This window comes from Enhydra lutris, unplaced genomic scaffold (genome assembly GCF_002288905.1).
Source record: "Enhydra lutris kenyoni isolate GAN:26980312 unplaced genomic scaffold, ASM228890v2 scaffoldscaffold42, whole genome shotgun sequence".
In the NCBI taxonomy this organism is placed as follows: domain Eukaryota; kingdom Metazoa; phylum Chordata; class Mammalia; order Carnivora; family Mustelidae; genus Enhydra; species Enhydra lutris.
In genome coordinates this window covers 5,696,137-5,720,783 of record NW_019154126.1, presented here as the reverse complement: position 1 = coordinate 5,720,783, position 24,647 = coordinate 5,696,137, and the positions used below count along the sequence as shown (strand labels likewise).

The following is a 24,647-nucleotide window of genomic DNA, read 5'->3' as shown; positions in this document are numbered from 1 at the left end:
TGAAAATCCTTTCTGTCACTTGACCTTGTGGAATACCTTGAAGCAGAACAAAATCAAATTGAAGATTTTTCTTCCTTTTTAGGGATGGATGGTAGGAGGAATGAGACAGATTGATATGGGAAGGGATGAGACCTTTGAGTTACTCTGAAATTTTCAGAGAAAGTGCCTCTCTAGTTGAATCTCATACTTAGCATTCCCTCACTATGCCCTGCAGTTAGATTATGTTGTTGTCAAGTATTTTCTTAACATGTATAAACACACACATGTCTATATGTTTGCATGTTAACCACATGGGATCATTCAAAAAATTACCTCAAGAAGACAGGGAAATATTTATTGCAACTTAAGAGGTAGGCCTCAGATTTGTTGCACAAATAAGACAAAATAAGGCAGACGACTAGAAAGGCCATGTCTGTGACTGCAGGGAATCCAGACAGACATGTGTGACGCGCATTGGACCATTTTCTCTCGTGTCTGTTGATGCTGGTCAAGAGGTTTGCCATAGGCCCCTTATGTTTCTTCCTCTCATGAGTCATATAACCCAGATTTCATGGGTCTTCTCCCAGAACAAGTCATGACGGTCACAGAGCTTGTGTTGGAAAGCTTTGTCAATAGAAGAAACAATTTTGGATCCCAGAAGAATGCCTGAAGGTTTCATCAGCTAGGAAATTTGAGTAGTGTCACTTCACATGGTTTACTTATTCTGTTCTAAGTTGATGCTTTTTGAAGTATGCACTGCATATTTTGTTTGATCAGATTCTTTTCCCCTTAAGCACATTCATTCCTTTCTTTCTCTAAAGTGTAATATTACATGACTGCTGGTGTTTCAAAAATACCTTTATTCTGTGTGGGGATCACTCACCTTTACTGTGTTCCCTCATTCATACACATGATAAGACAAAAGCTTAAAAGTGCTCTGAGTTTGTATTTTTTCTAACCTACACAGTTCTTTCTCCTAGAATTTCCCCTAACTTTTCCCTTCTGTGTAACAATTACTAAGAATCTGGTGAGCTGTTAATCTTTGAAACTACTTATATTGATTTTTCTTGTGGGGGGAGAAATGCCCAAGGCTGCTTTCTTAGATCATATCTCTAGCATTTCAGCTAAATTTGGATAACTGCTGTCCTGTTGCTGGTAGTTGGTGGTAGATAGCGGAGCCCTGAAATCGTGTAGATCTAAAAACATGTTTCAAGTGCAAGAATATGGTAGAATAAGCAACAGAGTACTCCACTGTTTTGAAGAAAATGATTTAAATTTTAAAAAACTGAAAATGGTCTTCTTTAGTTCCTACTATTGTTTAATCATGAAAAGTCTTTAGATAATGGATCACTTTTTAACGATATTTTATTCCTTTGCCAGTGGACTTTAGGAGTTTATTGAGAAATTCTCCATTTAGAAGTTAAAGAATGAAAATAAGCTCTGCTCAGGTTTTCATCTAAATTTCTTTTTGATTCTTACTGCTCTGTCTTCCATGTATCGTAACTTATAATTTAAAGCTGGCCTGACTCCACTCAGTATTAGAGTACTCACAGAACAACAGGGCACGCAGATCTAGTTTTCCTTTGGGAGTCTGTTAATAAAGGAGAGGGCGATATGATACAATTGAAAGTAAAGTGGAGTTAATCGTACTAGTTATATACAATATTCCTGTTTTTGGTTACAGATCATTTTTCATTATCACATGTATGGAAATGGCATCGGGGCACTCACCTTGATCCAGGTGTCAGTATCCAACCAAACAAAGGTCCTACTTAACCTCACTGTAGAACAAGGCAATTTCTGGCAGCGGAAGGAACTATCATTGTCTGGCGATGAGGACTTCCAACTTCAATTTGAAGGAAGGGTTGGTGAAGGACACCATGGTGATATTGCCCTAGATGACATTGTGCTTACAAAGAGCTGTCTGTCACCTCACCGCTCTGTGACAGGAGACCTCCCGGAGCCTCTTCCAACAGGTACATTTTAACAACAACATTTTAAGTTGTGATTGCTTGGTATTTTTATAGAGTAGAAAGGTGGAAGGGAAGGAAAGAAATGGAGAAGAAATGATAGAAACCCCGAGTGATTCATTGCTTTCATAAAGAAAAAAGTCTTAAAATCTTTCAAGCCTTGACTCATAATGCTGTCCTACAGATTTTTTCCAAGCTTCAGTGTGTTTACTAGTTTCTGACTTCGGTTTAGTCAGCTGCTTCTTAGATCAACAAAGTAAGAGAAGACTCCTCTGTTTGCAGTCCGATTCAGAATTCAATCCTTAACAAATTTCATTTTACCCAATGAAATATAAGAACATCAGAAACAGAGTTACTTGATTTTAATTAGGCATGACTGTGGATGGGCCATTTACTTTATTCTTTTTAGACCTGTGGATATTGTGACTTGAACGGTTGCATTTACATATTTAAATAGTTCAGGAGATTGAATATGTTCATATACTCTTTTAAACTCTCATTCTGTAATTTGTCTAAGGAATTATATCAACATATTGGTACGTATATGTTCAATATAATGTGTATAGTAACAATGTTATAGGAAGTGGGAATAGCAAGCACCATTGATCTGTGTGATCTCTCAGTGGTATGGAATGAAAATAAATACTGCCTATGTTGTTAAAATGAAAGGACAGCAGATTTTGTCAATTTATAGGACATATTAATATTTAAACCCTGAGTTTACTGAAGAAACTGAAAGTGCCATTCCTTTGGTATATAAATTATATCTTTTATAATTAGTGAAAAAGAAAGTGCTTTAAAAAGAACAAATGTTTGCTCTGGCTTTTAGCATGGTAGATGGAATAAGGAACATTGCATTTAGTATTTTCATTTGGTTAAGAGGAAGTTTCTAGATAGATGTTTCCCAGTTGACTGATTGTTGGACAGAGTCTTCCCCTGATATGTTTCTAGCACTATGTGGAATAGTATAGAGAAAAACAAATGAACATTTGAAGGCTGTTTAGGTATAAGTGTCCTCATGAAATTGTAATGCAGGAGCATTTCAGATACCTCAGACTTCATCTACTTCCTTGAGAAAAGCTTTGCTTTCCATTCTGTGTTGACTGTTTGGATGGTGGCTATACTAGCTTGTGTATAGGTCTAGCCTTTGAAAAAATAATCTAATAGCATCTACATAGTGAGGGAGCAAGGTTTATGTTCAACCACTTCAAACTTTAATGAACAGCTATAAAGCGGGGTACATGAAGAACAAATCAGTCTTGTTGGGAATGTCAGATTCTTAAATTGTGAAATCTAAGATAAAAGTTAAAAGCCATTTCCAAAAGGAAAATTTTGAAGTATCTACAAAGTGGTGTAAAATATATATTATTGGACACATATTAATAATGGTAGAGTTCTTTGTATATCCTTATGATACTTGAAGTATCATATTAAAGTTTTTTCTTTTATTTATTTATTTATTTATTTATTATAATTTATTTAATTTTTTATAAACATATCATGTATTATTAGCCCCAGGGGTACATGTCTGTGAATCGCCAGGTTTACACACTTCACTGCACTTACCATAGCACATACCCTCCCCACCGCCCTCTCCCTACCCCCCCTACCCCCGGCAACCCTCAGTTTGTTTTGTGAGATTAAGAGTCTCTTATGGTTTGTCTCCCTCCTGATCCCATCTTGTTTCATTTATTCTTTTTCTGCCCCCCAAGCCCCCCATGTTGCATCTCCACTTCCTCATATCAGGGAGATCATGTGATAGTTGCCTTTCTCTGATTGACTTATTTCGCTAAGCATAATACCCTCAAGTTCCATCCACATCGTTGCAAATGGCAAGATTTCATTTCTTTTGAAGGCTGCATAGTATTCCATTGTGTATGTATATACCGCCTCTTCTTTATCCATTCATCTGTTGATGGACATCTAGGTTCTTTCCATAGTTTGGCTATTGTGGACATTGCTGCTATAAACATTCAGGTGCACATGCCCCTTCGGATCACTATGTTTGTATCTTTAGGGTAGATACCCAGTAGTGCAATTGCTGGGTTGTAGGGTAGCTCTATTTTCAACTTTTTGAGGAATCTCCATGCTGTTTTCCAGAGTGCTGCACCAGATTGCGTTCCCACCAACAGTGTAGGAGGATTCCCCTTTCTCCGCATCCTCGCCAGCATCTGTCATTTCCTGACTTGTTAATTTTAGCCATTCTGACTGGTGTGAGGTGGTATCTCATTGTGGTTTTGATTTGTATTTCCCTGATGCTGAATGATATGGAGCACTTTTTCATGTGTCTGTTGGCCATCCATATTAAACCTTTTGATGAATGGAAAATAAAAGAATCTCTGCTCTTAAGAATAATTCAGTATGATAAAGGGTTATAGGAAAAACACCTCAAGTAACTCTAATAGTAGGTAGGCTATAATTAAGTGCCAGGAGAAGTACACAAAACTTTATGAGAATGCAAAAAAAAATGAAGAAAACCCCCAGCTGAGGGCATCTGATTTGAGGGTTATTTATAGGATGTGCAGGAGTTTGGAACCTCACCTGGGGCTTATAGGAAGGAAAGCCTCCTTCGGTTTGCTGGATAGGGTTGCCATGTGTGAGCACAGTAGATCAAATAATGAATGTGGGGAGGAAAGCACTGTGGGCATGTCTAAGGGCATGAGACAGGAGAGACGGTGTCAGACAGGCTGCCAAGGTGGCCTGTCCTGTGAGTGGATAATTTGTCTGAAGCAGGAACCTAGTATCCCTGAGTCTCTGTGATAATATTACAAAAGAAATAGGGAGCTAACCTGGGACCAACTCAATTATTGGCTTATTTCAGTTTTTTCCCCAAATGAACATGCATTGAAAATGTATTGACTAGTCTTAGGAAACAAATAAGAAGGAAGAAAGAAAGGAAGGGAAAGCAAAGGAAACAATAAAAGCTCAAAAGAAGGTATCGTATTCCTTTGCATAAAGTATGATAACTGGTAGAAATGCCTGTGGTAGGAGGACTCCAAGAAGAAAAATTAAAAAAAAACAACCAAATGTCTTTATTTATATTATTGATGAACACTCTGAAAAATAAGGTGAAATACTTGAATTTTTTGATGGCTCCCTTAGCTACAATACCCACATTCAAATGTGGCAGATGAGAAATATGCGTGTATAGAGTTAACATTCCTACAGACTATTGGAGTATTTGTAACTGTGTCTCCAGAAACTTAAAGTATATGACTTTCTCTTGGGAAAAGTGAAAAGCTACACCTTGTTTAGACTTGAACTATGAAGCGATTCTGACACATTGTGATATCATTTTGAGTTTAGAGGACTCTGTTGGAGTCACTGATGTTTTTAAAGGAATGCTCCCACTCTCTCTCTCTCTCTCTCTCTGTAGATTTTCGGGGGGCGTGGAGGGAGGAGGGTGGTATCCTGGACACATCACTGATACCATGAATGTCTAATAGAAGTATAAAGAGAGTCGCAAATGTGAACCACATAGGTAGTTTTATGTTTTCTAGTAGTTCTGTTTTAAAAAAGTGAAATCAATATATTTTCATTAACCTAATATATAAAAAAAATATCATTTCAATACAAAGGCAATATAAAAATATTAATAAGATGTTTTAAATTCTGTATATTTTATTCTCACAACACACCTCAGTTGGGATCGCCTGCATTACCTACATTTCAGTTGCTCAGTAGCCTCTTCCGGCTAATGGCTACCATAGTGGACAGAGTCGACAGTCCAGGAGGTGAGGTGAATATTCTAGGGCATTTTCAGGTCTGTCCATGGGCTTCCATTAGTTAGGGCAGAGTTCCTGAATATCCAAGAATTGCAGTTATATTCTTTAAATGGAAGTACAGGTATATTTCCCCAACACCAAGTGTGAAAGCACAGGTACCATGTTTGAGAAGACTAGCTACTCATCTCAGATTCCCTTCTTACTACTATGTATTGCCTAACTGCCCTGAGACTCCAATTTCCTCATCTGTAAAGCAGAAAGAGTATCTCTTATTTCTTAGGCCCCTGAGAATAGAGGTCATTGCCTATGTAATTTGCCTAGTCTCATGTCTGGCACACGGTAGACATTTATGCAATAAAATCAACTCATATTATCCTTTATTTGGGGCATCTTTGTCAGTTTTCCTTAGGTGGTATAGATATTTGAGAGTAAGCCTCCATTATTTGCACTTTATTAAGGATATGTTTCTTTCATATATTTTGAAAAAAATGTTTTTTTCTTGCCGAGATCACATATAATTTTTTCACATTGCATTGTAATTGCTCAATCTTATCACTTTCTGACAGTCTAATTAAATATTTTTGATGTGTCATTAATAACATGTGTATATACCCTTCTTGAAAAGGCTGCTAATTTCTCTTTCCTGCGAAAACACTTAACTTGGAACTCGTACAGATTGAAGAAGGGTAAATGGCATTATGTGCCATAAACAGTAGCTACATCCATTAAACTTTTGAAAATGACTCTTATTCCCATGCTTTTAATTGATATTCATGTGGGTAGGCTAACAATTCCATCAAGGGTGGCTTAAAATAGGAAAGACAAGAGGAGACAAAACATATATATTTAGGAAGAGGCAATTGAACTGAATCTGAAATCAGTGATTCTAATTAGTCAAATAAGACCCAGGACTTTATTAGCAAAAGTAATATTAAATTATTTTTAAGTCTCTAGAAGTTATATTTGAGAGCTTATTTTGATGGCAATTTTGTTAATTGCTAAGTGATGATGGATAAAAATAATTGTTTAATGAATTTTAATAAGAAAAAAGCAACCAGGATTCATCTTCTAAATGTCCATATGCAAATTTCATCACTATCATATTCTCTGCATTGTTGGCAGACATTTAATAAAAATTCCGAGTGTGATGAAGGCAGGGAACAGGTGTATGTGTGTGTGTGGGTGTGGGTGTGTTTTAAATCCCTACAGTCATTTCCAAATATGAGTTATACAACAAATATATTTTGGGATATCACATGCTAATCAACTTTTGTTTTAAGAAAATGTAAGGCAATGGGGACCAAGTGGATTAGCTCCTCTTTGAGGTCACTCATTTCCCTGAAATATTTGGCTGTAATTAAAAGGCTGCTACCTACTGATAAAAATGCTGGCACAGCAGCTCAGGCAGAGTCCTGAGTTAGGAAAATTTGGCCAATTGTGCTTGGCTGTAATTTAATGAACTTGTACAAAATGCTTAGTGCAAAATGCATGTGTCTGAGGTTTAAAGACATGGGCTTGGACCTTTGCAAGGCCCACTACATGTATAATGTCATCTGGTCTACTTAACCTCTCTAATTCTTATCTTCCTTGTCTCCAAAAATGAGGCTAGTGGAATTTACTTCTGAGTGATCTGAAAAACAGGTAAGATAGTAATATTCAGTGTGTTTTAAACAATACCTGGCAAATAGTTGACGTTCAGCAAAAATGTTACTTCCTTTTTTTTTCTTGTTACCCCTCTTCCCTGCTAGAGAGATTACAAAGTTTCACTGTGTACCTTGAAATTTATTGAAAGCATATTGTCTACTTGCTGTTTTTTCTCCAACATATTCCAACTTAATTGCTCAAAGCAAGGGTTCAGATCTGCTTTGTCTTTCTCATTCTTTTCAAAGAAATGGCTCTCACAAAAGCCCCAAATACCTCATTGATTGAATGAATCCCTAAATTCTGCCCTTGAAAATAATTTAAAAAATGAATTTGTTGATTTCACTTACTATTCATAATCATGCAGAGGAAAAAAAATATTCTTGAAAATCACGGAGGTGGATGACTTGGTTGGGTGTGAAATAGGGAAGAGGAAAGAAGTTTATACAGGCATACTCTTTACAGAGTGTTTCCCAAGGTAATGTTACAGTAGAATACCTCTTGTTTTTAAATACTCAAATCCATAGCATGCTTGTATCCATGTATCTCTTCTTCCTTATTTTGTGGTGTTGTTGGGAGAGGGCACTAATATTTATACTGGAAAATATATTTAGATGACCCAAAACTCATTAGAGTACTCTTTAAGCAATATGTTCTACAGGGAAAATCTCAAGTCACATTCCAAATACAATTTGTAGACAAATATGTTTTCAAAATTATCTGCAGTAGCATTACATAGAATGTTCATCTTGGGCATTTTTATGGGTAAGAGAAGGATGTCACAGCAGCAAATGCGCCATGAGCCATTATTTCATTGTGCATTTGTCTTGACTGTGTTTCTTCAGTGACTTTGATAGGTAGTCATGCGTTGTCTAAATTGAACAAGGACTGCTTCTAGAAATTGAGAAAGTTTTGAAAAAATCTGTAGAGAGGAAAGCAAAACAAGTGAAAGATTATGATGTAAGAAGAGAGAAAGAAAAATATAACATTTTGATCAAGGAGAGCTGGCTTTGCAGTGGTAGACCAAAAAAAAAAAAAAAAAAAGAAGAAAAGAAAGAACTCTTAGAATATCTCATTCACTTCTAAGTTTGTTCACAGATTCACTTCTAAGTTTGTTCATGTAAACATGTAAGGTTAGTCTTAGGAAGACAACAGTGAACTCTCAAAAGACCAGCTAATCAAACTGATAGACATTGCTGGCTCAAATGAATTTATGGCTCTCAAAATACAGTAATAAATACAATAGCTTTATTGGTGTTTCACTGTTTCATTTGCATTTTTAGAACTTAGTTGTAAATACATGGGTAGATAGGTAATGCATTATATTTTCCTATTTAAATAATGGAAATTAGCTATGGGTATAGCATTTCAAAACCCAATTTCTGCCTCTTTGGAACACATTACTAACAATGTTTAGGAAGGGGCTATGCTTAGCTTAAGTTTTCGGTGGGACACAGTGGTGGATATGGTTAGCCAGCACTTGGACATGTGAGAGTTTGGATTTGAACAGTGAGATACTGACTGGGCCTCTTCAAGTTTGAGAGTTCTGCTTGTGTGTGTGTGTGTGTGTGTGTGTGTGCCACTTAGGTCCATTGAAAAAATACCCATCTTCTGTTCATGGATGTAATAACTAGTAACATTACTGTTTCTTCTTTAATACAGTTACTTTTTTCTGGAACCCTTCTGCTTTTTTCTATATTCTAAGGAAAACTTAGCTTTTCTCGCTATGGCAGCTAAGTGTCTGCCTCGCCTTCCGCTTTCTCCTGTCCCACATTTATGTATAGACTGCGATAGACTCTATTTTATGAAATTTCTTTCTTTTAGTTTTATAGATTGTACAACGGATATTGTATAAAATTAGTGCAACTTGCTAGCCAATACATTTAGAATACTTAAAATCGGTTTTGGATATAGCATAACATGGTAAGCAGTTTTATAAATATTTATTCAGGGGCTTCTCCCACATTATTTATCCCATGTATCACTTTTAAATTCATGAAATCAGTACTTCTTATGAAATTATAGAACGTGTTAGTAGAAATTAGTAATAATGTTACATATTTTTTTAAGGTTTTACTTTTATTCCAGTTCTCATACAGTGTAATGTGAGTTTCATTTGTGCAATATAGTGATTCAGCACTTCCATACAACACACAGTGCTCATCACAGTAAGTGCCCTCCTCCCCATCACATGTTTCACCCATCCCCCCACCCACCTCCCTTCTGGTAGCCATCAGTCTGTTCTTTGTAATTAAGAGTTTGTTGTATGGTTTGCCTCTCTTTCATTTTTTTATCACTTTGCTCATTAGTATTGCTTCTTAAACTCCACACATGAGTGAAATCATATGGTGTTTGTGTTTCTCTGACTGACTTATTTCACATAGCATCATACTCTCTAGCCCCATCCAAGTCATTGCAGCAAATGCCTAGATTTTGTACTTTTTTATGCCTGAGTAATAATCCATTTTATCCATTATATATGTGTGTGTGTGTGTGTGTGTGTGTGTGTGTATGTATATATACATACACACACACACACATCTACCATTTTTCTTTTTATTAGCTAATATTGGTGATGCATTAATTTAAAATTTTTCTTTAGTTGTTAAGGTAACCAGTGAATTTTTTTTTGAAAATTTATTCTTTCACATTGCTTTACTACAGTGTAATTATTACACAAATTAACTATGTAAAAAAGTAAATGCGGCTGTGTAAACAAGATGTCATTTTTTATGGAATCATCCGGGATTGGAGGTGTGCTCTGTTTGTTCTGCAATGGCCAGTTTTTTTCCTGCTTCTTGTAATAAAACTCTTCAGTAGTTAGTTAGGCATATAGCATTTCTCTTCTGCAATAAATGGAAGAACATGTTATTTCCATGGATTAGAAGATCCAGTAATGTATTCTAGTTTAATGGTAAAGACATTTAATATTTTTATGTTAATGAAAATTATAATGTTTTATAAGAGGTATGTTTCTGAAATTTAATTTTTTCATTGATATATAGAAAAGCAATTAATATTTTTTAAAAATTTTTTAAGATTTTATTTATTTGACACAGACAGAGAGGTCATAAGTAGGCAGAGAGGCAGGCAGAGAGAGAGGGGGGAAGTAGGCTCCCTGCTGAGCAGAGAGCCTGATGCGGGGCTTGATCCCAGAACCCCAAGATCATGACCTGAGCCGAACGCAGAGGCTTAACCCATTGAGCCACCCAGGCACCACAGCAATTAATATTTTAAAATATTAACCTTCAAGGGGTGCCTGGGTGGCTCATTCATGGAATGTCTGTCTTTGGCTTGGGTCATGATCCCAGGGTCCTGAGATTGAGCCCCACATCGGGCTCCCTGCCTGGCAGGAAGCCTGCTTCTCCCTCTCCCACTCCCTGTGCTTGTGTTCCCTCTCTCCCTGTGTCTCTCTCTGTCAAATAAATAAATCTTTTTAAAAAAATAACCTTCTTATGGCAAGGGTAAGTGCATTTATTTAGATGATTTTTAATTTTTCTTAGTAATGTTTTTTGTTTTTTTTGGAAAGAGTATTTTATATAGTATTTTAGATGCTAGTGGCAAAGTGGTATTTTTTTAAATACTTATTTTAAGTGCTAAAGCAAGAATTTCATTATTTTGTTGACATATAACGTTATATTAGTTGCAGGTGTACAACATAGTGATTTAACAGTTATATGCATTACTCAGTGATTACCACAACTAAGTGTAGTCACCATATGTCACCATACAGTATTATTACAATATTATTGACAATATTTCCTATACTATACTTTTGATCTTATTTATTTTATAAATGGAAGTTTGTGCTTCTTCATCCTCTTACACTTATTTTGCTCATCACCCCACTCACCCTGGCAACCCCCAGTTCTATGTATTTATGAGTCTGTTTATTCATTTGTTTCGTTTTTTAGATTCCACATGTAACTGAAATCATGTGGTATTTGCCTTTCTGTGACTTATTTCACTTAGCCTAACACCCTCGAGTTCCATCCAATTTTAAGCAAATTACAAACTTTCATTCTTTTGTATGACTAATATCCCATTGTGTGTGTGTGTGTGTGTGTGTGTGTGTGTGTGTGTGTGTGTGTGAGAGCGAGAGAGAGCGAGAGCGAGAGCGAGCTCTGCATTCATTCCGTCAGTGGGCATCTGATTTGTTCCATACTTTGGCTATTGTAAATTATGCTGTAATAAACATAAGGGTGCATTTATCTTTTCAAATTAGTGCTTTTGTTTTCTTTGGGTAAATACCCCACAGTGGAATTACTGGTTCCTATGGTATTCATATGTTTACTGTTTTGATGAACTGCCATACTCTTTCGTATGGCGGCTGCGTCAACTTACATTCTCACCGACAATGCATGAATCTTCCTTTTCTTCACATCCTTTCCAGAACTTATTACTTGTCTTTTTGACACTGGCAATTCTGACTGGTGTGAAGCGTTACCTCATTGTGGTTTTGATTTGTATTCCCTTGATGATTAATGACGTTGAACATCTTTTCATTTGTCTGTTGACCATTCTTACGTCTTCCTTGCAAAAAATGCGTATTCAGGTCCCCTGCCTCCCCCTTTTTTAATCAGGTTGTTTTTTGTTTTGTGTGTGTGTGGTTTTTTTGTTTTTTTTTTTTTTTTTTTTTGCTGTTAAGTTGTATAAGTTTTTTACACATTTTGGCTATTATCCTTTGTTGGAATATTTTCTCATGTTCTATGGATTGCCTTTTTGTTTGATGGTTTCACTTGGTGTGCAAAAGCTTTTTATTTTGGTGTAGTTCCAGTAGTTATTTTCCCCTTTTTTCCCTCGCTAAAGGAAACATATCTATAAATATGTTGCTAAGGCTGTTGTCCAAGAGATTACTGTCCAAGTTTTCTTTAGAAATTTTATGGTTTTAGGTATTACATTTAGGTGTTTAACCCCTTTTGAGTTTATTTTTGTGTGTGGTGTAAGAGAACAGTCCAGTTTCATTCCTTTGCATGTACCTGTTCATTTTTCCAACACCATTTGTTGAAGAGCTGTCTTTCCCCCATTGTATATTGCTACCTCCTTTGTCAGATTAATGAACCGTAAATATGTGGCTTTATTTCTAGGCTTTCTATTTTGTTCCGTTGATCTTTGGTCTGTTTTTGTGCCAGTACCATAATGTTTTGATTAATATAACTTGGTAGTATTTCTTGAAATCAAGGATTGTGATACCTCCAGCTTTGTTCTTTTTTTCCCAAAATTGCTTTGGCTATTTGAGGTATTTTGTGTTACCACATAAATTTTAGCATTATTTGTTCTAGTTCTGTGAAAAGAGCTATGGGTATTTTGGTACAGATTGCATTGAAACTGTAGGTTGTTTTGGATAGTATGGACATTTTAACAGTACTAACTAGTTCTTCCAGTCCATGAGCATGGTTTATCTTTTCATTTGTTTGTGTCATCTTCAGTTTCTCTTATCAACGTCTTACTGTTTTCAGAGTATAGGTTTTTTATCTCTTGCTATCTCTAGGCATTTTCTTCTTTTTGGTTCAATTGTAAATGAGGTTGTTTTCTTAATTTCTTTTTCTGCTGCTTTATTTTTAATTTAAAGAAACATGATAGGTTCCTTTAGATTTTGTATCTTAGATATCTATCTATCTATCTATCTATATATATAGATATATATATATATATATATATATATATCAGTCATCTGCAAATCATGACAGTTTTTCTTTGTCCTTAACAATTTGGATCCTTTCCTTTCTTTGTTGTCTGATAGCTGTGGCTAGGACTTTCAGTAATATGTTGAACGAATGTGGTGATAGTGGACATCTTTCTCTTCTTCCTGATCTGAGACAGAATTTTCAGGTTTTCATCATTGAGTATGATGTTATCTGTGTTTTTTTCATATGTGGCCTTTATCAAGTTCAGGTATATTTTCTCTAAACCCACATTGTTGAGAGTTTTTGTCATGAACAAATATTGTATTTTGTCAAGTGCTTTTTCTGCATCTGTTGAGATAATCATTTGGTTTTTATCCTTCATTTTGTTAATGTGATGTATCACATTGATTGATTTGAGAATATTGAACCACTTTTGCGTCCTTGGAATAAATCCCACTTGATCGTGATGAATGATCCTTTTAATGTATTGTTGAATTCAGTTTGGCTGCATTTGTTGGATATTGTGTAATTTTGATGTTTATTTGGCTATTGGCTTGTCTCTAGTTATACTTAGAGGATCTCTAGTTTTCCAGATGTCACCAACAAAGATGTTCTATGATTTCTGTGTTGATAATTGGCCTCTTGGGAAGTCAATTCTGGGAGTCATTCCTTTGGGACAACACAACAGAACACTCCTTTAACTATTTCTCTATATATTCTCTATATAATTCTCTATCGAATCACATTCTGTTTAAAATAGAGTAATTTGTATTATCTGTGTTTAAATCCTGATTAATCAAGCATTTGGTACAGAAAGTTTGATTTTATTGTTTTGATTACTTGTAGTTGTATGGGTTTTCCAAATGTGCCATTCTGATTCTGAGAATACAGAATAATTTGCTTGCAGGTAGAATCAGAGCATGTGATGGAAAGTGTTGGAAAGGGACACATAAGTTAAAAAAAAAATTGAGCATGGGAGAAGGAAGGGAAAACCAGTTTTTATGTGAGAGAATAAGAAAGAATTGGGAACTAAAAATCACCTCTTTTTGGATAAAGTGTTAGGAAATGATGAAAGTCAAGAATGGAATTAACTAAAGACAGTGTTCTATAAACATTTTTCAGGTAGCACCTTACACTGTATTTATTGAATAACTACTGAAATAATTTAAATTGTACTTGATAAACCAGTTTATAATGAATATTTCATTTCTTACTAAATGATTAGTAATATGATATCATTACATAATTCTCAAAAATATGCTTTGGAAAGTTAAATATCTTCCTTTGCATTTACATTTTGGTTCTTAGGAACTCGAAAAAGAACACTACATTTGTAATCTCTTAAGTAATATATGTGTTTGTGTTTCCTATAAACTTGATCCTTACTGAAATATTTATATTATAAGCAAAGTTAGAAATCATAACATTATCAGCATATTATCTTGGTTATCAAGGTAACATTAAACTATTTTTATTTTTTGTGCCCCCAAAATATATTCCAGTTACATAAAAACCAGGAATGGTCATATGATAAGCTATTTGAATGGTTGAGTGTCAGTGAAACAAGAGATAATGTTTCTCTTGGAAGAAAGATATGATTGTGTGAAATCAAATATATTTCACGACCCAGTGAACTTAATATGTCGGGAAATTTCAGCTTCACTTGAAATGCCAATTGGCTGTACCCTACTTATGTAGTCATGGAGAGATGCAGTTTAAAATACTTTAATTTTTAACTGTATTATTGTTCCAACAAAATGTCCTTTATTCACTTTAGGATTTTTTCCACATGAGCCATTTCTTTTATTTTGTGGAAAAAATATTGAGAATTAGGATATCTGAGGGCTATTATTTTAACTATATTTGGAATTTCCAATGACCATTGCTTTAACAGACATATGGATAGATAACCAGAATAAAATTATTTAATCAGAGTATTATTTAAAATACCACAATTGCTAATGTACAGTTTTGTGCCAGAATATGCATGTTCTGTCTTTGAAATCTTTTCATCTAGAAATATTTTAATACAGGAAAAGGTTTGACCACTTTTAGACCCAGTTTCTTCCTCATTTTTTCTATTTATATTCTCTGAACTTTTTTTCTGGAAATACTTTCTTGCTTCCTGAAACATAACTATAAGTAGTCCATTGAATGATAATATTTTAATGTTGAATCTAATTTAATTAAATGCTTTAATATCAACATAATGTTTGAATGATAGTTTCATTGGGCATACAGGTTTAGTTTGACCATGATTTTCTATTAAATATTTTAATGGCCATTTTCTCACTATATGTTGGCTTCTACTGTTGAGATCAAGAAATCAGCTCTTAATCTAATTGCCATTCCTTCATAAGTAGTTTCTTTCTCCTTCCGCACTTAAGATTTTCTCTTTTTCTCTGATATTCCAGTAAATTGTGTGAATTAAGGTAGTCCTCCTTTTATTCTGCTTGAGATTCATTGAACTTTTGAATCTGAGGATTGATGTGCTTCATGAATTCTTAAACATTCTAAGCTATTATGTCTTTTGATACTGCTTTTCCCCCATTCAGTCTTTTCTCTCTGGATCTCTGGTAAGACTTATTTTGGATTTTTTCATCTTCTTTTTCCTTTTAAAAATGAAGTACAATTTAGATATCATGAAATGTGCATATTTTCAGTATATAGTGCAATAGGTTTTGACAAGTTCATGCAGTATAACCCAAATCACATCAAAGTATAGAACATTTCTGCTACCCCAGAAGTTTTCCTTTTTCTTCTCATTAATACTGCCCTCTAAAAAGAACTACTTCCCCCGCATCTCTCCAGTCTGAGGCAACCAATGTTCTGATGTTTATCATTATATATTAGATTTGTCTGTCATGAGCTTCCTATCAATGGTATATCTGGCTCCTCTTGCTCAGCATAAGATTTTGAAATTTATATTGTCAAGTGTATTACTAATTTGTTTCTTTTTATCAGTGAAGAATATTCTGTTATGTGAATATATTATCATGTATTCATTCTCTTGATGAACACATGGGTTGTTTCAAATTATTGGATACTGTGAATTAAGATGCTAGGAAAATTTATGTGTACATCTCTGTGTGAAAATATGTTTTCTTCTTATAAATACCTGTTACTGCAATTCCTTGGTCATAGGACAGATGTATGCCTCGCATTATTGAAAAGTTATTATTTTATAATCCCACTAGCAACGTATGAGATTCCCAGTTTGTTTTTTGCCAGATTTGGTTTGTTTGTTATTTTTTAATCTTAGTTCTCATAGGTATGAAATGATATCTCACTGTGGTTTCAGTTTACTTTCTCCTGATGGCTTTTACTTGGGCTTATTGGTCATCTGTATATATTCCTCTTTGGAGTATCTGTGTAAGCATTTTTTTTTATTTGTATGTTTAATACTGAGTTATAGATATTAAATACTGAGGATGTCACATATCAGCATATATATGTTATTACATGTTTTTGCCCCCTCAACATATTGGTGTCCTATTTCTTTAATGGTGTCTTCTGCTGTTGGGAAATGTCCAATTTATCAATTTTTTCCCATAATTCTTACTACTTTCTGAGTCTTACTAAGGAAACTTCCCTTATCTAAGGTCACAAAAATATCCTTCTATAATTTCTCATAAGTTTTAGAGCTTTAGCTTTTTTTTTTTTTTTTTTTTTAAGATTGATTTTGTTTATTTGGCAGAGAGAGTGTGCGCAAGTGAGCACACAAGCAGGGGGAGCTGCAGAAGGAGAGGGCTGAGCAAGGAGACCTGCAAACTAGGCTTAATCCTGGGACCCTGGGATTATGACCTGACCCCAAAGCAGATGCTTGACTGACTGAGCCACCCAGGCGCCCATAAAGCTTTAGCTTTTATATTTAGGTTCCTGGTTCATCATGAATTATTATCATGTATGGAGTTCCAACATCATTCATTGAAATTACTGTTGTTTACAGTAATTTACAGATTGCCTGGAAACTTTTGTCAATTAATTGTATAACTGTAGAACTAAAACTAGTCCTTTGTTCTCTTCTACCGATTTATTTGTTTACTCTCACTACCTGTTTTACATCCTACGTATATATATTTTTTTCTTTTAGATTTTATTTATTTATTTGACAGAGAGAGATCACAAGTAGGCAGAGAGGCAGGCAGAGACAGAGGGGGAAGCAGGCTTTCTGCTGAGCAGAGAACTGTACATGGGGCTTGATCCCAGGACCCTGAGACCATCACCTGAGCCAGAGGCAGTGGCTTAACCCACTGAGCCACCCAGGTGCCCCTACATATTTTTATATAAATTTTTGAGTCTGCTGGGATATTGGTTGTTGGTTGTCATAGCATTGTAGCTGTCAATTTAGGATGAATTGATATATGAGTAATACTAAGTCTTCCTATCCATGGACATGACATATATCTGCCATTATTCAAGTATTCTTTAATTTCTCTCAGTCCTGCTTTGTAGTTTTATCGTGTAGGTCTTCCATATTTAAAAAAGTTATCTCTAACTTTGTAATGCTATTATTAGTTGTACTGCTTTATTTTGTCTTATTTTACAGGAGTTGATTATTTATATTTGACTTTGTGTGATAATGTTATATCTATAGCTTTGTAAAATTCACATATTAATTTTTATAGTCATCTTTCATGAATTCTTTAGGACTTAAAATCATGGAACACGATAAAAGACAGTGTTATTCTTCCTTTCCCTGCTTCAAGAGTTTATTTATTTTTCTTGCTGGCTAGAATGGACAAGCAGGGCAACACCAAAAATAAGTGGTGGTGGGCACATGGGTGGCTTAGATGGTTAAGCGTCTGCCTTCAGCTTAGGTCATGGTCCCAAGGTCCTGGTATCGACCCTGTGTCAGGCACCCTGCTCTCTGCTTCTCCCTCTGCCCTAAACCCCACTCATGCAAGTGTGTTCTGTTCCTTTCTCTCTCTCTCTCAAATAAATAAATATATAAATAAGATTCCTAAAAAAAATTAGTCATGGGCAGAGACATTTTGCCTTGCTTCTCATTTTAGAAGAAAGCAGTCTGTCTTTTTCCATTAAGTATAATGTTAGTTGTATAATTTAACGTCGTGTCCATGATCAGTTTGAAGAAATTTCTTTATATTCCTGATCTTCTAAGAGATTTAATCATGATTGGATATTAAATTTAGTCAAATGCTCTTTCTGGATTTATGAGGAAAATCATGTGCTCTATCTTCTTTAATATCTGTATTACACTGGCCGATTTTCAAACCTTGAACAAGCCTTGCATTCTTAGATTTAAGCCCCCTTGATTAGAGTGTATCGTCCTGTCTACATTTTAGATTATAGCTGGTAAGTGTTTGTTTGGGGTTTTTGCATATATATTAATCAAAAGCATTGCTCTGTAACTTTTTTTTAAAAAAAGATTTTATTTGACAGAGAGAGATACAGTGAGAGAAGGAACACAAGCAGGGGGAGTGGGAGAGGGAGAAGCAGGCTCCCCACTGAGCAGGGAGCCCTATGATGATGCAGGGCTCGATCCCAGGACCCTGGGATCATGACCTGAGCTGAAGGCAGTCCTTTAACAACTGAGCCACCCAGGCGCCCCAGCTTTTGTTTTTTTATATTTTGTTTACAGTTACCTCATCTTTTATAGTATATCTATCACATTCATTTATATATTTATGTTACATTTCCCCTTACAGAATTTTATTGCATGTTTTCAGACATTTTTAGAGTTGCTTGTCTTTTTGTTTGTTGTTTGTTTGTTTTACTGCTTGGCACATAACTGGAGCTCAGTAATTCTTTTTCTTTCTTTTTTTTTTTTTAAGGCTTTGTTTATTTGACTTTGAGAGAGAGAGAGAGAACAAGAGCACAGACAGGCAGAGCAGCAGGCAGAGGGAGAGGGAGAAGCACATTCCCTGCTGAGCCTGGAGCCCTATGTGGGGCTTGCTCCCAGGACCCTGGGATCATGACCTGAACCAAAGGCAAAAGATTAGCCAACTGAGCTAATCAGGCATCCCTCAGTAATTATTTTCTAAATGACCTAATGATAAAGTCTAAGGGAATTCTCACAGATATGGGTATGGAGTTGGTTCATAAGGCAGTCAGCTAAGATTGGGTCAGGAGGCATAAATTGCAGAAGCAATATCTTCAAGAAAACATACAAATAATTGAGAATAGGAAAACTAATAATTGTGTAAATGCAAATGTAATACATATACATGTGGTTAAGTCAAAAGACTAATATATAAATATATATATAAAATTTGTAATGATAACGAACACTGAATATGAATTTCACCAAAAATTATAATAACTTTCAGATATATGGGGATAGAGTATATGTGTTGGAGAAGAGAGTTGTGTAAGACTTATGTCCTTATTTCCCAAAGGACAAAAGCAATAGGTTGTACCTAAAATTTAAAAATTCAAGGATTAGCATAAATATTTTATTTATACACACTTAAAAATAGCAGACAAAATAGATAAAAAGAGGTAAAAATGAATTTATCCAAAGTAATAATAATAAACTTAGTGTCAAATGAGACATGAGTTACCTGAAGTAGTTTTCAGCTTTTAAAACTCTCTCAATATATTATTTTATTGAAAAATAAAAAATAATTTAAATTTTATCTGTATAAGTAGATTATGTATAATGAAGGCAAGACTGGTCTAGTTTTTAAAAAAATCATCAGGTTTCTCAAGTCTGGGATTACCAGTCAGACCATCTATTTTTCTTTGTCATTATATTCTTCATGAATAATCTGTAGTAAGATCATTAATGATTAAAAAAATCAATACTCTTGTGAAGTAAGTCCTCTGGCCAAATGAATGTTTTCAAGTGGTCTTTTAAAGATTGAAATTCTTAGAAAATGTGAATTTATACTTTTTGGAGAAAATTAAGTCATTGCTAAAATATATGCTATTTCAGTAGAAGGGAAAGATAAAAGTTCATCTTATTTTTTTACAGGTTTCTTTTTTACGTTTTAGTAAATATTAAATACCAAAAAAAAAGAAAGAAGAAAAAGGGATAATAATGTAAAGCATGAGGAAAATGATTGTATAAAACTTTTAAGGAAATGTGTTCTTGTAAGTTTCCTTTTTTGTTGTTGTTGAGGTATAATTGAAATACAACTTTATGTTAGTTTCAGGTATAAAACATAAAGCTTTGGGGCACCTTGGTGGCTCAGTGGGTTAAAACCTCTGCCTTCTGCTCAGGTCATGATCCCAGGGTCCTGGAATTGAGCCCCGCATCGGGCTCTCTGCTCAGCAGGGAGCCTGCTTCCTTCTCTCTTTCTCTGTCTCTCTGCCTGCCTCTCTGCCTACTTGTGATCTCTGTCTGTCAAATAAGTAAATAAATAAATAATCTTTAAACAAAACAAAACATAAAGCTTTGACATTCATATACATTGCAGAATGATCACCACAATGTCTACTTAGCACCTGTCATTATACAAAGTTATACATTTTTTTTCTTGTGGTGATTTACTTTCTTAACAGCTTTCAAATATGTCGTGTCCGGCGCGACAAATTGAGGAGGAACATGAGGGTAAGAGGATGGTGAAAAGAAATTAAGAGACAAAGAGATGGGGGCAGGAGGAGCACCAAGGAGGATGTCCAATAGTGCCAATTTTATTCAAGGCAGCAAGGCATTATATAGCTAACAGAAACAATCATAAGAAAGTATCTATTTTTAGCTGATTACTAAAGAGTTTGCAACATGCACAGAAAATCCTTCAAGCTTTCCCATTATCTATTTCCCAAGCACCAATAGCAGACCTTCTAGCGCCAGATGTACTGACATCAAGGCCACTCAAGACATAGTTTATGTAAGCACAGCACAGTCTTGCAATGGTGTAGTCTATAGCCCGTGCAAGGACAGCAAGGACCAGCCAAGAATTTCTGACCCCGGCCAAATCCTCTCTATCTGACTAGCAAATATGTGGGAAGTCACATAGGCGAGCGCACAACACATAGTACAGACCCTTTCTCAGTGCTACTCGACTTTATCGACCTAAGCCTTTTGTTCGGCTATTCAGCCTTTAAAGGAGGCACAAGTCAGGGCCTGGTTTGGTCCTTGTCTCAAGCCTTACTGTGGCCTCCCACACAAATATTATTGCCTATAATCACTATGCTGTATATTATATCCTCATGACTTTATTTCATAACTGGAAGTTTGTGTCTTTTCATTCCCTTCACCTATTTTGCCCCCCCCCCCAACAGCCTCATTTCTCTCTGGAAACTATTAATCTATTCTTTGTATCTGTGAGTTTTGTTTTGTTTTGTTTAGTATTTTTTAGATTCCATATATAAGTGAAACCATGTTATTTGTCTTTCTCTGTCTGATATATTTCACTTCACCTAATATTCTCAAGGTCCATCCATGTTGAGGGAGATGGAGAGATTTCATTCTTTTTTATGAGTAGTACTCCATTGTATTTTTATAACACATCTGTTTTATCCATTCTTCTATAAATGGACAATTAGGTTGTTTCCATAATTGGCTATTGTAAATAATGCTGTGATAAACATGGGGGTGCATGTACCTTTTTGAATTAGTGTTGTGATTTCTTTCATAAATACCAGAAGTGGAATTTCTGCCTTGTGACCATTTTTTTTTTTAAATTTTGAGGAAACTCCATAGCATCCATAGGTTCTCCACCAATTTACATTCTCACCGATAGTGCATGAGGGTTTCTTTCTCTCCACATCTGCACCAACATTTGTTATTTCTTGTCATTTTGAAAATTGCCATTCTCACAAGTATGATATGATATCTCATTGTGGATTTGATTTGGATTTCCCTGATGATTAGTACTGATGAGAGTCTTTTCATGTGTCTGTTGGTCATCTGTATGTTTTTGGGAAAATGTCTGTTAAGTTCCTTTGCTCATTAATTTTTAATTTGAATTTTTGTTCTTGTATTATTTAGCTAAATGACTTTTTTTTTTTTTAAGATTTTTTTTTGGGGCATCTGGGTGGCTCAGTGGGTTAAGCCTCCGCCTTCAGCTCAGGTCATGATCCCAGGGTCCTGGGATGGAGCCCCACATTGGGCTCTCTGCTGAGCAGGGAGCCTGCTTCCTCCTTTCTCTCTCTCTCTCTGATCTCTGTCTGTCAAATAAATAAATTTTAAAAAATCTAAAAAAAAAAAAGATTTTTCTTTTTTTAATTTATTTGACAGAGATCACAAGTAGGCAGAGAGGCAGGCAGAGAGAGAGAGAAAGAGGAGGAAGCAGGCTTCCCGCTGAGCAGGGAGCCCAATACGGGGCTCAATTCCAGGACCCTGGGATCATGACCTGGGCCAAAGGCAGAGGCTTTAACCCAGTGAGCCACCCAGGCGCCCCCTAAATGACTTCTTTATCTATTTCAGGTATTAACCCCTTGTTGGATATATGATTTATAATTATCTTCTCCCATTCAGTAAGTTGTCTTTCTATTATGTTAATGGTTTCATTCACTTTGCAGAAACTTTTTAGTTTGATATAGTCCCATCTTTTTTATTTTTGCTTTTGGTGCCATTGCCTTTGGTGTAGATAACAACAACAACAAAAAAATGCGTTTATTACCAACAGCAATGCCAAGGAGTTTACCATCTATGGTTTCTTCTGATAGTTTTGTGTCTGATGTAAAACAGTGGTCCATTTTCACTCTTTTGCATATGGCTGTCCAGTTTTTCCATTTTTTCCATTTCCATTTATTGAAGAGACTGTCTTTTCCCCACTGTGTATTCTTGTCTGTGTATCATAAGTTAATTGTCTATATATGCTTGTGTTTATTCTGAACTTTCTGTTCTATTCTATGGATCTTTATGTTTTAGGCCAATACCATACTATATTGGTTACTATAGCTTTGTAATAGAGTTAGAAATTAGGAAGCATGATGACATCATCTTTGTTGTTCTTCCACAGGATTGCTTTGGCTATTGAGGATTTTTGTGGTTCCATACATATTTTAGGATTGTTCTATTTCTGTGAAAAATGTCATTGGCTTTTTGGTAGGAATCGCCTTGAATCTATATATTTCTTTGGGTTATATGGACATTTTTATAATATATTAATTCTAGTCCATTAACCTGGAATGATCATCCCTTTATTTGTTGTGTCTTCTTCAGTTTATTTCATCAGTGTCTTATAGTTTTCAGAAAATAGGTCTTTCAGCTCCTTGGTTAAATTTATTCCTAGGCATTTTATTATTTTTGGAGCAACTGTAAATAGGATTGTTTTATTTTCTTAATTTCTCCTTCTGATAATTTTTTGTTAGTTAGAAAAATAACGTAGTTAATAGAAAAACAAAGCATATTTTTGCGTATTGATTTTGTATCCTGCAACTTTACTAAATTCTTTACTGTAAGTCTTTTTTTTTTTTTTTTTTTTGCAAAATCTTTAGGATTTTCTCTATATAAAATCATGTCTTCCACAAATAATGATAGTTTTACTTCTCTCTTTCTAGTTTGGTCTTTATTTCTTTTTCCTTGCCTGATTGCTCTAAGACTTCAAATACTGTGTTCAATGAAAATGCCAAGAGTGGGGGTTCTTGTTAGTAATCTTAACAGAAAAGCTTTCAGCGGGCGCCTGGGTGGCTCAGTGGGTTAAGCCTCTGCCTTCAGCTCAGGTCATGATCTCAGGGTTGTGGGATCGAGCCCCGCATCGGGCTCTCAGCTCTGCAGTGAGCCTGCTTCCTCCTCTCTCTGCCTGCCTCTCTGCCTGCTTGTGATCTTTCTCTCTCTGTCAAATAAATAAATAAAATCTTTCAAAAAAAAAAAAAGAAGAAGAAAAGCTTTCAGTTTTTCACAGTCATTTATAGCCCTTATTATATTCAGATTTGTTTCTTCTATACCCACTTCATTGAGAGTTTTTATCATAACTGATGTTGAATTTTATCAAATGCTTTTTCTGCATTTATTGAGATGGTCACATAATTTTTATACTTTGTTGGTGTGGAATATCACATTGCTTGATTTGCAGATGTTGGTTGAAACATCCTTGCATCTATAGAGTAAGTCTCACTTCATCATGATATATGATCTTTGTATTGTATTACTGAATTCACTTTGTTACTATTATGGTGAAGATTTTTGCCCCTATATTGCAGAGTTACTGACTTGTGGTTATAATTATAATTATAAATATTATTATTATTATTATTATTATTATTTGTGTGTGTGTGTGGTGTCCCATGTCTGGTTTTGGTATCAGGGTAATGCTGATCTCATTTTTATGAGTTTGGGAGTATTTGCTCCTCTTCATTTATTTGGAAAGGTTTGAGAAAGGTAAGGTGTTAAATCTTCTATGTTTGTTGAAATTTACCAGAGAAGTCATCTGGTCCTGAACCTTTCTTATTTAAAAATTTTTTATTGATAATTTAATCTCCTTACTAATAATCATTTATTCAGATTTTATTCAGATTTTCTGGTTTTTTTTCATAATTTAGTCTTGGAAGATGGTTTCCTTCTAGGAATTTATCCTTTTATTTCCCTAAATTGTCCGATTTTTCAGTCTGTAATTGTTCATGGTAGTCTCTTATGATCCTTTATATTTTTATGGTATCAGTTGTAATTTTTCCTTTCATTTCTGTTTTGATTTGTCTGAACCCTCTTTCTTTTTTCCTTAGTGAACAAGGTTTGTCAATTTTGTCTTTTCAAAGAACAAGCTCTTACTTTTATAGATTTTTTTTTTCTATTGTATTTTTAGTCTATTTTATTTATTTTCCCTCTGACCTTTGTTATTTCCTTCTTCTAC

At 34.9% G+C, this 24,647-nt stretch overlaps 1 protein-coding gene across 1 annotated transcript in view; it reads left to right on the top strand.

Annotated features, from left to right (window-relative positions):
* LOC111155577 (MAM and LDL receptor class A domain containing 1) overlaps nucleotides 1–24,647 on the top strand; it is a 757,926-nt gene that overhangs the window by 335,333 nt on the left and 397,946 nt on the right. Inside the window, exon 26 of the mRNA XM_022515825.1 lies at nucleotides 1,664–1,955. Coding sequence (XP_022371533.1) covers nucleotides 1,664–1,955 — 292 coding nt within the window. The remainder of the gene's footprint in view (nucleotides 1–1,663; nucleotides 1,956–24,647) is intronic.